General features: G+C 41.3%; 1 protein-coding gene across 17 annotated transcripts in view; it reads right to left on the bottom strand.

Moving 5' to 3' along the window:
* SVIL (supervillin) overlaps window positions 1-13538 on the bottom strand; it is a 263352-nt gene that overhangs the window by 27229 nt on the left and 222585 nt on the right. For 15 of the 17 annotated variants that reach the window (XM_084875354.1, XM_084875358.1, XM_084875345.1 and 12 more), the window contains 6 exons: window positions 11001-11145; window positions 7451-7540; window positions 7283-7369; window positions 5779-5956; window positions 2697-2869; window positions 448-603 (listed from right to left, as the gene is read on the bottom strand). In XM_084875354.1, the coding sequence (XP_084731480.1) occupies window positions 448-603; window positions 2697-2869; window positions 5779-5956; window positions 7283-7369; window positions 7451-7540; window positions 11001-11145 (829 nt within the window). Of the gene's footprint in view, window positions 1-447; window positions 604-2696; window positions 2870-5778; window positions 5957-7282; window positions 7370-7450; window positions 7541-11000; window positions 11149-13538 lie in introns of all 17 variants that reach the window. The other 2 variants (XM_084875347.1, XM_084875350.1) reach the window with 1 other exon arrangement.

The following is a 13538-nucleotide window of genomic DNA, read 5'->3' as shown; positions in this document are numbered from 1 at the left end:
TCCTCTGGATTCCTTCTCCAAGGATATACCTCTGTCTATCTCTGCTCTGCATTGACTCTTGTTTGTGTCAGGGAGGCAACTGTGTGGAGAGAACACTATGACAATTTAGGGGGTCTGGTAACTGCCTAACAGTGTGTGGCAGGGGCCACAGGGTAAAGGGGGCAGCCACCTAGCTGTTTCTCAAATGGGAGAGACCAAGGTTCAATGCTGCTCAACAACTGCTGATCACAAGCACATCACTAACCCCTTAAACCTCAGGGGTACACCGCCTCATGGATTGTATGAAGCTTACTTGAGAGGAGGAAGTTCAGCACCTGGCACATAGCAGGTCCTCAAAAGCGTGAGGTGAGTTCCCTTCCCATGACAGGCAGTTAAGGGCAGTCAGGACCCCTGATGCTGCCTGACTGAAGCCCAGGTCCTGATGTAACTCCTCCTGCTCTTACATACCTTTGATCTGCAACAGCATCAGCTTCTTGAAGGGCACTGCACTGTTGTTAGAATTCTGTTCTGTCAGGTTGACGCTTCGCAGACTGATGCTGCTGAAGTTTTCTTTACTGGCTAAACCTGCCAGGGTGACTTCTGAGAAATTGGAGTTGGAGGACACTGGGCCGATTGAATTAGGAAACACAAAAACACAGGGAAAAGCAAGATGTTCAGGTGAAATGACAATGCTTACAATCAGAAATTATTCATCACCAGCTATCTTTTTCTTTTAAAGTTAATGCTTGAGAACATACCCAGGTCTGATTAACTGCAGTGCAATGCTTAACCCCTGTATTAAGGATTCAACACTGTACTGAAAGTATAAACTGATATTGACAAGTGTCACACCTCACCACGTAGAGACAAGAATAGAGTGATAATGTGGCACAGCTACTTTAGTATAAAATTAGGAACTGGACTCATTTGTTTAAATTCCATTCAAAGCTGTTAAAAGTTCCTAACAATGTTGAGATGTTGAAAATGCATTCTCAAGGAAGATTGTTAAGTGTCTTTTACCAAAAGCCTTTATTTTCTACCAAAAATAGAAAAGCAGGCATTCTATAAGGCAGGGGTCCTCAAACTTTTTAAAGTGGGGGCCAGATCATGGTCCCTCAGAGAGCTGGAGGGCAGGACTATATGAACTACTAATCCCTACTGTAACACCTTGGCTGTGCTCACTGCCCAAAAAACCTGGCGGGCAGGATCAGACTCCCCTGGGGGCTGCATGTGGCCCGAGGGCCGTAGTTTGAAGACCCCTGCTATAAGGGATGGTTACTTTACAATCTTTTTATGGAGGCAAAGTAATAAATTACTGATCCCCTGAGGTCCTTTGCTTTCGATTTAAGATTGTAATAACAAGATGCTGAGTTTTCATCTGGACCAACAAATGTATATGTGCCAGTCACCACAAACACATAATCTGCACTCCCTCTAGGTGGAAATAGAGGAAAGATAGATAAGACTTGTTCCAATAAACCTTCATTTCTCCAACTCATTTAAAAAATATATATATATATGCTGGAAAGGAATTCAGAAAAATTACTTTGCTGGGATCAGGTTCTTATACTGAAGAAATATATAACACATCTTGAGAATTCATGAGGCATAGTGATTTTGAAATACACTTTCTGAGTAAAACCAGTTATGTTGACAAGACTGAATCACTTTATTTAGTTACTATATTCCTAAGAAAAGCTTTAGGAAATTGGTTATGAGTGCTATAGGAAAATAACAATTATATTCAAAATTAAAGAATATTTAAAACAGCACAATTATGTATGTGATTATTGCTACCAAGGAAACCTGTTTCAAAACTATGAAATTCCACTTTACTGGGCAGGTAGGTAAAAGCAGAGCAGCACTGTCACATGAGGCACACAGCCTGGAGTCTACCTCCTCATGCTCCTTTCACTATCCCTCCCCCCTCTCCACCCAGCCCACATCCCACCAAAGACAATCTGCAGAACACTGGTTTGTGCATTAATTAATAATATAAAAATCTAGGATTAGGCAAAGCAGTGATTTGGCACATTTTCCCTTGATAAATCAAATTATTTCCTCTTGAATCAAGATTAAGCAGAGAATTATTGTGTTTGGGCCCTACAGAGCTGACAATGGGGTAAATTACAAAGCCCAAAAACATCCTTTTCCTCCAATCTCTTGGAAAAAATGCAGCAGAGTAATTTGAATTTTCCAATTAACAGATGTTTAATGCTAGAAGAATTTCTGTGTAAAGCCTTTACATTATATACAGATTTTCTGCACGTGTGCACAAATTTACTCATTTTTATTTAATGAGTGTCTTATGAGCAACATTATTGGCCTTTGCAAGGCAGAAAAAGGAGGATTAAAATCACCACATCACACCCTCGCCAGAATTCTCAGTGGTTAGAGCATCAGCCCACACACCTAAGGTCTCGGGTTCGATTCCTGATCATGGGCATGGACCTGGGTTGTAGGTTCAATCTCCCATCTTGGCCAGAGCACAAACAGGAGGCAAGCAATCATTGTGTCTCTCTCACATTGATGTTTCTCCCTCTCTCCCTTTTAGTCTATCTAAAAATCAATGGAAAATATATCCTCAGGTGAGGATTAACAAAATACTATATATTAAAAAAATAAAACAAAATGTGCAACCTCAATTGTTAAAAAATATATTGCCAGATCATTAGTTCCCAAGCACAGAAGCAAGTTGTTTGGTTCCAAATACTCACTCTTTTCTACTTTCATCCGTTTTGACTCCATAAAGGCAACGTTGAGTCTCTGCTCAGTATATTCCTGAAGGAGGTCTTCTCTTGCTGCCAGCATTTTCAGCGGGTTTTTGGAAGCCTGAACCCGGCGCTTGGGTCTAACTGCACGCTTGTGCTCAGCCACGGCAGACGTCAACCTGAGGAGCAAAGCAGAGCTGAGCCTTGGTCTATAATAACTCCTGGCCTGTTGAGGCTCTCTGATCTGAAGCAATGGGTTCTACATTTTTATTCCCTGATTTCATTTTAAATCTTACAACTCTTCCTCCTGCCCGCCACTCTCCTGACATAAAGTCATAGTACCATGGGGATGGAAGGGAGATTCAAGGAGAGAGTCATAGAGTTTAAGAACTCAGACAATTCCCAAAGCCCCCACTCACCCAACCCCGTGGGCTCTGCCTGAAAAACAATAGTCCCTAATGGGGCAGCTTATCCCACTCCTCCAAAGATCTCAGGGGTAGGAAGTTCTTCCCCAACCCTACACACTCACAGACCCGTCCCATCTCTGCCCTTTGTAATAGTATACATATCTACCTCTTCTGTTACTAACAAGCCCTTCAAGAATTTACATCCAGCCATTGCTTCTCCATTTTATTCTCTCCTCCAAACTAACTTTTCTTTTCACAAAATAATTTTTCAATTCCCTCACCAACTCTCTCATAACGAGTCTCCTCACAAACCATTGCCTCCCTCTGAAAAATAACTACTATTTTGAAAAAAAAAAAAATAGATTGAAGTAAAATAGGCTCACAAACCAGCAATGACTGCTACACATTCACACAACTCCGGGGCAGAAGATCAGACACAAGGAGGTGGGTGGACACAGTCACATGACTTCCCAACAGATTCCTGATGCTGCTCTCAACTTCCAACAGCATAGGTGTCTGCAAGTCTCCTTTACATATATTGTTGTGTGTGTGTGTGTGTGCATGTGTGTGTGTGTGTGTGTGTGTGTGTGTAAAAACATGCACATATATTTAAATTATATGTAATGATTTAAAAAATTTAAACATTTGAGTTGGGAGAAGATTGAGAAATGGCTGAACAACCATGTACACAAATTATTTAAATATGAGAAATGGTAAAATGTTAATTTCTTAAGGTAGCAAATTAAATAAAAGAAGCATATTGAAACATGCAACAAATATATCAGAAGTAGTTTAAGGACAAATTTGTGATGACTACACAGACTTAAGGAAGAGACTGTCACTCTGATAAACTTTTAGAAAATAGATAAATATGGTCAATAGCTGTGGGTTTATCCTGTCCAGGGTATTTTTCCTGCTTCTGATAAGAGCATCCTGACTCTCCTTAGGAGGACTCATCTTACTCCATCCCCTGCCTCCAAGCCCGGCTCAGGATTGGATCCAGAGACCAGCTCTGGCCATTCACTGTCTTGCATCTCCTTGGCCACAATGATTGCTTTAGGGATAGACTCACATCCAAGAAAATCAAGCCTGAAACTTCTGCTGGAACTACTGGGAAGAGAAGCTGCCTGTGCTGGAGTGGCCAAGGCAAAGGTGCCTTCCACTCCATGGTCACAGCCCAACTGAAAGTGAAGAAATCCAGAGGAAAGTAGGCAAGAGAGAGACCACATTCTGAAGAGGAATCATAAACCATAATTGCTTTCCTTAGGTGACTTTGTCAGGTTCCTGTGTGAAGACAGGCCTTTGGACATACTGAGAAAACTCTCAGATCTACTGATTTTATAAATTACTAGAGGGCCAGTGCATAATATTAGTGCACTGGGAGGCAGGGAGACCCTCAGCCTGGCCTGCACCCTCTCACAGTCTGGGATCTATCAGGGGATGTCCGACTGTCGGCTTAGGCCCTCTACCTGGGATAGTGGGCCTAAGCCGACAGTCGGACATCCCCTGATGGGTCCTTAGCATTGCTACGGAGGCGAGAGAAGCTAATGCTACTGCCGCTGTGCTTGCTAGCCATGAACTCGGCTTCTGACTGAGCAGTGCTCCCCCTGTGGGAGCGCACTGACCACCAGGGGGCAGCTCCTGTGTTGAGCATATGCTCCCTGGTGGTCAGTGCTCATCACAGTGACCGGTTGTCCTACTGTGTAGTCAATTTGCATATTAGCCTTTTATTATATAGGATTGTAGTTAAGTAACATGCTTTATTGATTTTCTATTTAGTTGTATTAATTTAAGCCCATAAAAATCCAAATACTTTTTAAAGTCATGAGTAAGAATGGTATGTCAAATAAAAGATGGTATAGAAATCTCTACTAACTGATGTTAATCTAAAAATATGCAGAACAATATTGGAGTAGGTAAAAAATACAGTGACATTTTAGGAACAGGGCAAACACCTGTGGCACATGCTCTGTCTGTAAGACTTTCTGCCTGAATGTGCATCAGTTCTGGGCATGCATGTTTCATCTACCCACAGCCCTACGTGTCTGGCTCAGAGAATACAATAGACCCCCTTCCTCCATCCACAGTTTCACTTTCCATGGTTTTAGTTACCAAGGGTCATCCACAGTATGCAAATAAATGGAAAATTCTAGTAATAAATGGTAAGTTTTAAATTATGTGCCATTTTGAGTAGCAGTATAACACTTGTTGCCATTCCATTCCATCCTGTGACTCATCCACTTTGTAGGTGCTCCCCGCCCATTAGTCACTTAGTAGCCACCTTGATTATCAGATCGACTGTCACAGTATTACAGTCCTTGTGTTCAAGTCACCCTTAGTTTACTTAATAATGGCCCCAAAGAACAATAGTGATGATGGTAATTCAGAGATGCCAGAGAGAAGCCATATAGTACTTCCTTTAAGTGAAAAAGGTATTTAGGTATTTATGAAATACGGAGGGGGGCGAGGGGAAACATTATATGAAAAGACTGGTATGATCTCCAGATCCAGGCATCTTAGAACAGATCCCCATGAATAAAGGGAAGGGAGCACTACTGTAATAATTTGTCTGTAATGAAGTTTTATCAGAGTGAGAGAAAAGAGCTCATGAAAATACTGGGTAGAGGCCGATGCAGGAGTCCATTCTCAGTGGGTGAAAAACAGAAATTTCAGTAACTTACTTGGGGGCATAAGGGTCAAAAATAACGTCAAAGTCTTCTTCCAGCTCTACAGGGCTCCTTGGCACGGTATCATCCATGCTGCGGTAAAATTTGGCAAAGGTTTCGTCATCGTCCAACTTCATCACCTCCTTAACAGATTTGCCCGTGACGGTGAGTACAGTTTCTTGCATCCCACCAACTATCAATAAACAAGCAAGTAAATGGAGTAAATTTGTGTAAAATCGTTATTCCAATTTCACCTCACAATTCCTTAAAATTTATTCCCCCCTCCCTCCATAGTGATAGCCATAATAGTGATAATATCCAGTGTCCTGTGGATGCCTCCTAGGCCTTTCTTGCTTTCTCATTGAAGGACGTCCAGTGTGAACAACGCTTGCGCTGTGACGTGTAAAAGACAGCCAGGCTGGCCTTGCTACACACAAGCCCACTAAGTTCCTTTTGCTGCTCGAAGCAGAAGTAGCCTCAGTCTCTAAATGAGGGGTCAGGAAGATGTTTTTCTGCAAAGGGCCATGAAGTACATGTTTTGGGCTTTCCATGGAAGGCTATATGGCCTGTGTTATAACTACTCAACTCTGATGTTGTAGTGCAACAGTGACTACTGGCAATACCTTAACAGTAGTCATGACTGTATTCCAATAAAATTCAATTTACAAAAACAGGTGGTGGGTTGGATTAGACCCCTGGGCTAGATCACTGTTGAATTGTTTGCATTCCTTGCCTTGCAGGTTAGTTATCCTATTACACTTTTATATTTCTGGTTTAAAGGGTTTTATTGTGTGTTGTGTGTGTGTGTGTGTGTGTGTGTGTGTGTGTGTGTTATTTCCAAATGATTAGGGGTCAGTGTCAATGATAGGCATTCCCAAAGTATAATATTTGATAAGCTTCAAGTACTGGAAATTTTAACTAAGAAATAAGGGTATTCCTGCATTTTATTCTTTTATTTTGTATATTCTATTGACTTTTGTACTGAAATATTTATTTCAACTTATTATTTACCTAAATTTCCTTTTAGAAATTATTTGTGATTATAAGATATATTAACAGCTACCTTACTGGAAATTGACATATACAATTTAAAGTACATCAGCCCAAGATCATGTTGACTTTGTATAAGTAGAATAATCTGCTTTCAGGGTTCAAAGCAAAATTAAATCATGATTCTGATGGGATGACACCCCAAGATTTAGCTTTAATAAGAAATGTTATTGGGGGTCTCAAATTTAGTACATTATCAAGTGGGTCAGAGCTTGGTAATACAATCAGACTTGACCAGTAACTTCATTTTTAAAAAGATAACAGCAAAGATAATGCTTATAGAATAAATCGGTCCAGTCATGTAGAAAGAAGACAGTTTAACTGAGGAGAAAGCCATCACAAATGGGACGTAGAGGTTCTGAGAGAGGAGCAGGTTCTTTTTAGGTTTCCTTAGCTACTCACTGAAATACAAATCGCAGTATGCTACAGGTATCTAAACCAAAGCTTCCCTCTAGCTTCTGGCATGTACCTTTGTTATTCAGCCTTTTCAGAAAGCTTTCCAGCCTGTCCAACTTCAGGTCCGATTCTAACTGCATGTCTGGTCTGGCTTCAATATCTAGACAAGGAGAAAGCATCGATGAGAGAGAACCACTGAGGACTCAGAGTCCCTGGCATATCGGGTGCCTTGGTGACTTACCTTCCTGGGGTTTGGAAATGGGTGTTGTGCCCCTTGTTTTACTGCTAATAGGGGACGCTACTGGTGTGATGGCAGTGGGTGATGCCAAACCTGCAGAACAAACAAGGAGCTGTTTAGTATCTCAGGGTCATTCCTGGAAAGTCTCCTGACCCTGTTGGATCTCTCTTACCTCCAATGTAGATTTTACAATTCATAGAATTTATACACAAACATGCATGTGTACATACAAATACATTTGGCAGGTACCATGACTGGGTAAGACAACTGCACATGTATCGTAGATAGACATCTGATAGTTTCTAAGGACTATAGTGTCTGATAAGCTGCCATTCCAAAACGAGTAACGAGGACGTAGGAAAACATGGCCATACACGTGAATGGGATAAGGAAGTACAAGTCTATCAGAATATACTTTAACAAATGGAGGGTGAGCTCTGAAGGCCCTTTGTGGTGGTGCGCATAGTTGAGGAGGAAGTCTATTTGCACCATCTCCCACGGAGAAAGGAGGAGAAAGGATTGTGTCACACTGGCTCACAGTGGCTGCCAGTACAAGTTTCCTTCCAGGCTGAGGTGAACTAGGGACAGTCTAGCCTTTGGAGCATCACTCAGAGGAGAGTGGCTCTACTGAGCAATAACTGAAGAGTGCTGACCCTGTAGAAGAAAAGACACAAAAGTACACAGTGAAAGTGATTTGTGATCTTTGGCAGGGCATATCCATCTCTGGTGTGGCTGGGAACCTGTGATATGCTTTCTCATATATTTATCATGAAGCAGGGTAGGGAATCTTTAAAGGGAGAAATGGTAAGGGACACATGAAAGGCAAAGAAAGAAATTTCAGCATGAAAAAGGTATCTGGTCAGAACAAGAAATTTTAATAAAAGAAAATATATCAGCAACTCCTTTTCCCCCACCCCCAACTTAAGAAGAGGATTTGGAAAGGAGAATAATTAGTACATTTACAAAGGACAAATGAGGTGATAATGTTCTGTGTTTAATGTGAAACCCTTAGATAACATTGCCACTTTGAGCATTCCTCAAAGCACATCTGAAGAAGATGTGAGTCACTATCAACTACAAGGAAAAATAAATGAATGAATTGCTCTGTTCCTTCCTCCTGTGAGCTAGAGAAAGATTTATTACTTACAGCATTAAAATTTTAAGGCAAAGTAATGAATTCTAGTTTAAAACTTAAGTTTTAGGTGATATTCTAGAAGTCTTCAAGACATACATATATTTGCTTGAGGATATCAACTTTTCAAATTTTATTTCATTTACTAGACCTGCAAAGGGTTTACATCAGTGAGAAAATAAATTTTTTCTGAAAGATAATAAAGATAGGTGAAATTTGGTTCACAGGCTGGGGCAGTAAATCATTACCTACAAAAAGGATGCAAAAGAGACATGGAAAGGTTCATTAGCATGGAGGTCATTAACTCTAAAGTTAAAAACAGGCCAACAGGAAACCTGACCCTTTGTACTGCCAGGGCGCCCCCTGCTGCCCATTCAGACAGCAGCATGCAGGAGAGCTCCTGGATGTGAGCCACCTCTTTCCCAGGTAAATATTAGTATTTTTCTGCATGTAAGAGGGCAAATAGATTTAAATTACACACTAAAACAAAGCACTCCCCATACCTCTTCCAATGACTTCTACTTGCAATAACCTTTACCCACTCTCTTCAGGAACATTTTCACATCCTTCTTGTTCAAGGCATACCGTACTTTGAGTATTTTTCTTCCAGGAGAGTAGTAGAATATCACAGAAACCTTTTGGAGTGCTAATTGTTACAGATACTCTAGGAGTATCAAGAAGGGAAAAAGTCCTAATGAGGAGTAGAGAACAGTAGTGTTTAAAAGTCCTAGAGAACAGTAGAGTTTTCTGGCCTGAAAGAATGAAATGAGTGTGCCTCTTGGCAATATACTGATATGCAGTAACTCATATATACCATTGTAACCATATGAAATGGGATGTCTCAGTGACTGCAGTGTAGGGGGTTATTTTATTCTATAGTGAGTATAAACTGGATGCCATTTTACGGCAAATAAAACACAGCTGACAACGCAAGTGAACATATAACCCAGTAGGTGGTAACAAATATTAGAAAAATAGGGTACAATGTTTTTCATTAGGCTAAAAGTGTAAGAAAATTATTTCCTGAGCCAACAATATAGCACCTGTTAAATAAAGATCTCTGATTTATTCAGGAAAATGTGAATGCAAACTCATCCTCTGAGATAGGAACTTCCTGGATCTTGCTCTCTAAGCCCAGGTAAGATAAATCTCCTTCCTCTGACAGTGCTGTGGACTAGAGCAGTGGGTTTTGGTAGTAAGTGGGCCTACTTACAAATCAATGTGATTTTTTAAATGAAAGAAAAATAAAAAGTCATCAGGATAAAAGTCCAGGCTAGATCTGAGCTCTGGTTCATGTTCTCAGCTTGAATTCTTCTTGATCAATGTGGGCCTTAAGGAGCTGCTTTTGATAACACAAGATGGGGCTCATATTAAAGTAGTTTAACATGATTACCCTGTTCTGTGATTTGGTGAAAATACTCAAATGCTGCCTCATTTTGTGAGAGTAAGTTATCTGCTATTATCTTTTGACAATTCCAAGATTAGTTAAGAATTTGTTAGAAAGGATTCTTCTGCCAAGATTTGAGTTAATCACAGTTTAAGGATTTTCCCTCCCTCTTTTCCTTCTGCAAAGATTTATTATGAGACTACAGTGAGCTAGGCACTGTGTATGAGTGAGAATCGTGAAAGATTCTGAGAAAAGGGAAAGATAAACTTAGAAGAGCTAATGACAATATAAATGAACTCCGAGTGAATGTGAAAACCTTTATCACTAACTTAGAAAATTTGTTTTTAAACAATAACCCAGAAAATGAAGGCATGCCCAATAAGAGACAAAGAGATCCGTAATTCTAAATGTTTCCTACAGGATATAGAGGCATAAAGCTCTCTGGTGACTTTACTAGCCATGTACAGGTTTCAAATTAGTTCCAAAAGCTCAGGTGCATAGAAATGACTGTCTGCAGGGAAATCCCACTCCTTGAATTGGGTATATCTTTTAAACATATATTAAAACATGCTTGGAAATCCATCTTTGTAAGCCAGAGAACTCAGCTTTATGGAAAGGGACCTAGGAATTACCCTACAAGGGAGAAGACGGAAACTTCTTCTTCATTGAGAAAGGCTAATTTGGGTTAACTGATTGCCAGATGGCAAGAAAATGTAAATAATTTGAAAGCAATTATGGGAAAGAACTAAGATTCGTTAACAGATTTGTAATTGCTTTTGAAACCTGTGCTCAATTTTCAGATGGGTAAGTTTTGAAATTGAATTATGCTTTTTATATTGAAGATGACTCTATGTATAAAAAAAGGTTTCGGTAGGAATATCTCAGAAAACCGACCCCAAAACCATTTACATAACATCCATGAGATTAAAAACTAAAATATACCATGGTGTGATTGTTTTCAGTGAGCTGTCATGGGTGATGGAGCATGTGCACACACATGAACACATGTACAGCATGCACATTCGCAAACTGACCTTTCTTCACCATTCTCCCGGCCACGGTAAACTGGGTGGAGTCGTTAGCTGCCCCTCTGCCTTTTGTCTTCCAGGCTTCCTCTCTCACAGTAATGAGGTGCTTCCGCTCTTCAATAGTCATTTGGCTCTCTCGACTTTCTGTGACCTGCTTAGTTAAACATGTACAAAGGAGAAAATAGAAGAGGGAAATGAGAAAGAGGTGAATTTTAGCCCGTAGCATTTTATGAGCTGAAAAGCAGGCAAAGAGATACAACACTATCTGAAACTGGCCATAGCTATTCTGAAGTAGACATGACTTCAGAAGTAGCCAAGTCTATTCTGAAGTAGATTTGACCAGGTTGGATCAGAGATCACTGTCAGCAACACTGAAACTTTAAATTAAAACTTAGCTGTTTTTTAACTATTTGTCTGAAAAATTGGAACACCAGAACAATACTTTGTAAAAATAAACAAAAATAGAGATAGCCTTCATGCCAGGGCCTTTACAGAGTTTTTAAACTGGTCTGTTTTACCTAACTGGTTAAACTCAGGTGATAAGAAAATTTTCTTCATATACATATGTGTGTGTGTGTGTGTGTGTGTGTATACATCCATATATATTACATATATATGTATCACAAAGAACACTATCAATCTAGATCTTACCAATTAAGTTCACAGGAACATGGTCAATTATAAAGCAGGAAAAGCTGATCAGGAATAAGGTGTGCTGTAAGAAGGTTTTCTGGAATTTGACATGCTTTTTTTCTACAGCAACTATGTTACATGGGCAGTTATTAGACAATCAGGGCCTAATTTGTAGGTAATAATATATCTGACATTGAAGATGAACTGTGCTACAGATATAACTTACATATATGATGAAATTTTTATGTAAAAAAATGATTTTTATAAACTTCTAATTGGGATTCTAGAGATATCTGCCTCTTCACTTTCTAAGCCACTGGTGATCCTCATTTGGCCCAAGGGAAAGCTGAGGGGCTGAGAGAGCAGGACAGGAGGGAGAGCTCAGGCTGCTGGGGCTGAGGTCAGAGGACGAAAAGCAGCAAGGAGGCAGAGGACAGGGCTCAAGGCACCGAGGCCATAGAGAAGGGGTGTGGCCCGGAGAAAGAGTGGGTGATGGCAGTAGGGTGGTTCGGGCAGGAGGCCTTCCAACGTTGGCAGGACAGAGCCTCACTGTAAGTCCCTCTCCGTGAAAGTATGGGCCAGGGCCTGAAGCAAGGGAGAGGGCAGGAGCCCAGGGAGCCAGTGTGGAGGAGGAGAGCCCCTCTGGGCTGTCCCCTCAAGGTCACCCAGGGGGCGCTCTAAAGATGGTGGTGGCCAACTTCCTGGGCAAGTGCTTTTGCTTTCACCTCAGGATCTTCTCAGACCGAGGAATGCCATTTCCGCTAAGGCATCTGGCAGTTTCCCCAGCTCCTCTTCTCTCCTAAGGACTTTTCCTTTGAATAACATGAATCAAAGTGAGGGTCAGGCTTTCCAATGAGCCAGAGAGGAAATACATCTGGGGGCCACTGATTCTTCCTCAACTCCATCCAAGTGGCAAATCAGCTTCTCTTAACTGACCAACAGAGCATAACTTCCAGGTTTGTTGGGGGCTTCGGAAAGCCCTGGGATGATGGAGGCAGTGCAGGAAACAGATCTTTCCAGCCTCTCCAGCCGCATAAAATCCGGCCTGCACTAATACCACTGGCTCAAACCATGAATATGGACCTTGCCATCATCTTGTTTAGGAGTTTTCCTTTTACAGACTTCTTCTACAGAGCAGTCATAGCCAGAACTAGGATCTTTGGTCATTTAAATTAGGTTAAAAACCTCTTCCTAAAGAGACAGGGCAACAAAATTCAGTGCATGATCCTGGCTTGAATCCTAAATGGGGTGTGGGTGTGGGTAAAAGGGTGTCATTAAGGTGAAATTGACACAATTGAAATATGAATCGTGGATTAAACATCTATCAATGTGATATTTACTCATCTTGATGACTGTATTACAGTTGCATTATAGTTATGGAAGAATGCCATAGATTGAATGTCTGTGCTTCCCTCCCCTCCCCATATTCATTGGCTAAAAGCAATGCCTAATGTGATGGTATTGGGGGGTGATATCTATATATATAAAAGGCTCAGATGCTAAGTGTCCCTCCGCCTGTCTGGCTGATTGTAATGATGCACACTGGCCCCCAGGGGGCAGACGCTCAATGCAGGAGCTGTGGAGCTGCAGTAATTTGGCAGTGGCGGTGGTTCTCAGGTGATGCACCAGAAACCAGAGAGGAGGGAGCCCGATACCTGGAGGGGCCTTCTGATTCCACCTTCGGCCGTGGGTTATGTTGTTGCTGGGGCACTGTAGGCCCTGAATCTGGTTTACTGCCACACTTGCACACTTGTGTTTGCGTTAAAACACTGTATGACAGTAACTTTGCAGAGTGCCCTCTCATACTCTGGGACTCCTCTGGGGATGTTGGAGAGCCAGTTTTGGTCCAATCCCCACAAACCAAGCCAAGGGACCCCACCTGCTGGAGGGACCCTGCTCATTCTATAGACA

This window comes from Pipistrellus hanaki (genome assembly GCF_964339955.1).
Source record: "Pipistrellus hanaki genome assembly, chromosome: 1".
In the NCBI taxonomy this organism is placed as follows: domain Eukaryota; kingdom Metazoa; phylum Chordata; class Mammalia; order Chiroptera; family Vespertilionidae; genus Pipistrellus; species Pipistrellus hanaki.
This window is presented reverse-complemented; position numbering and strand designations above follow the sequence as displayed.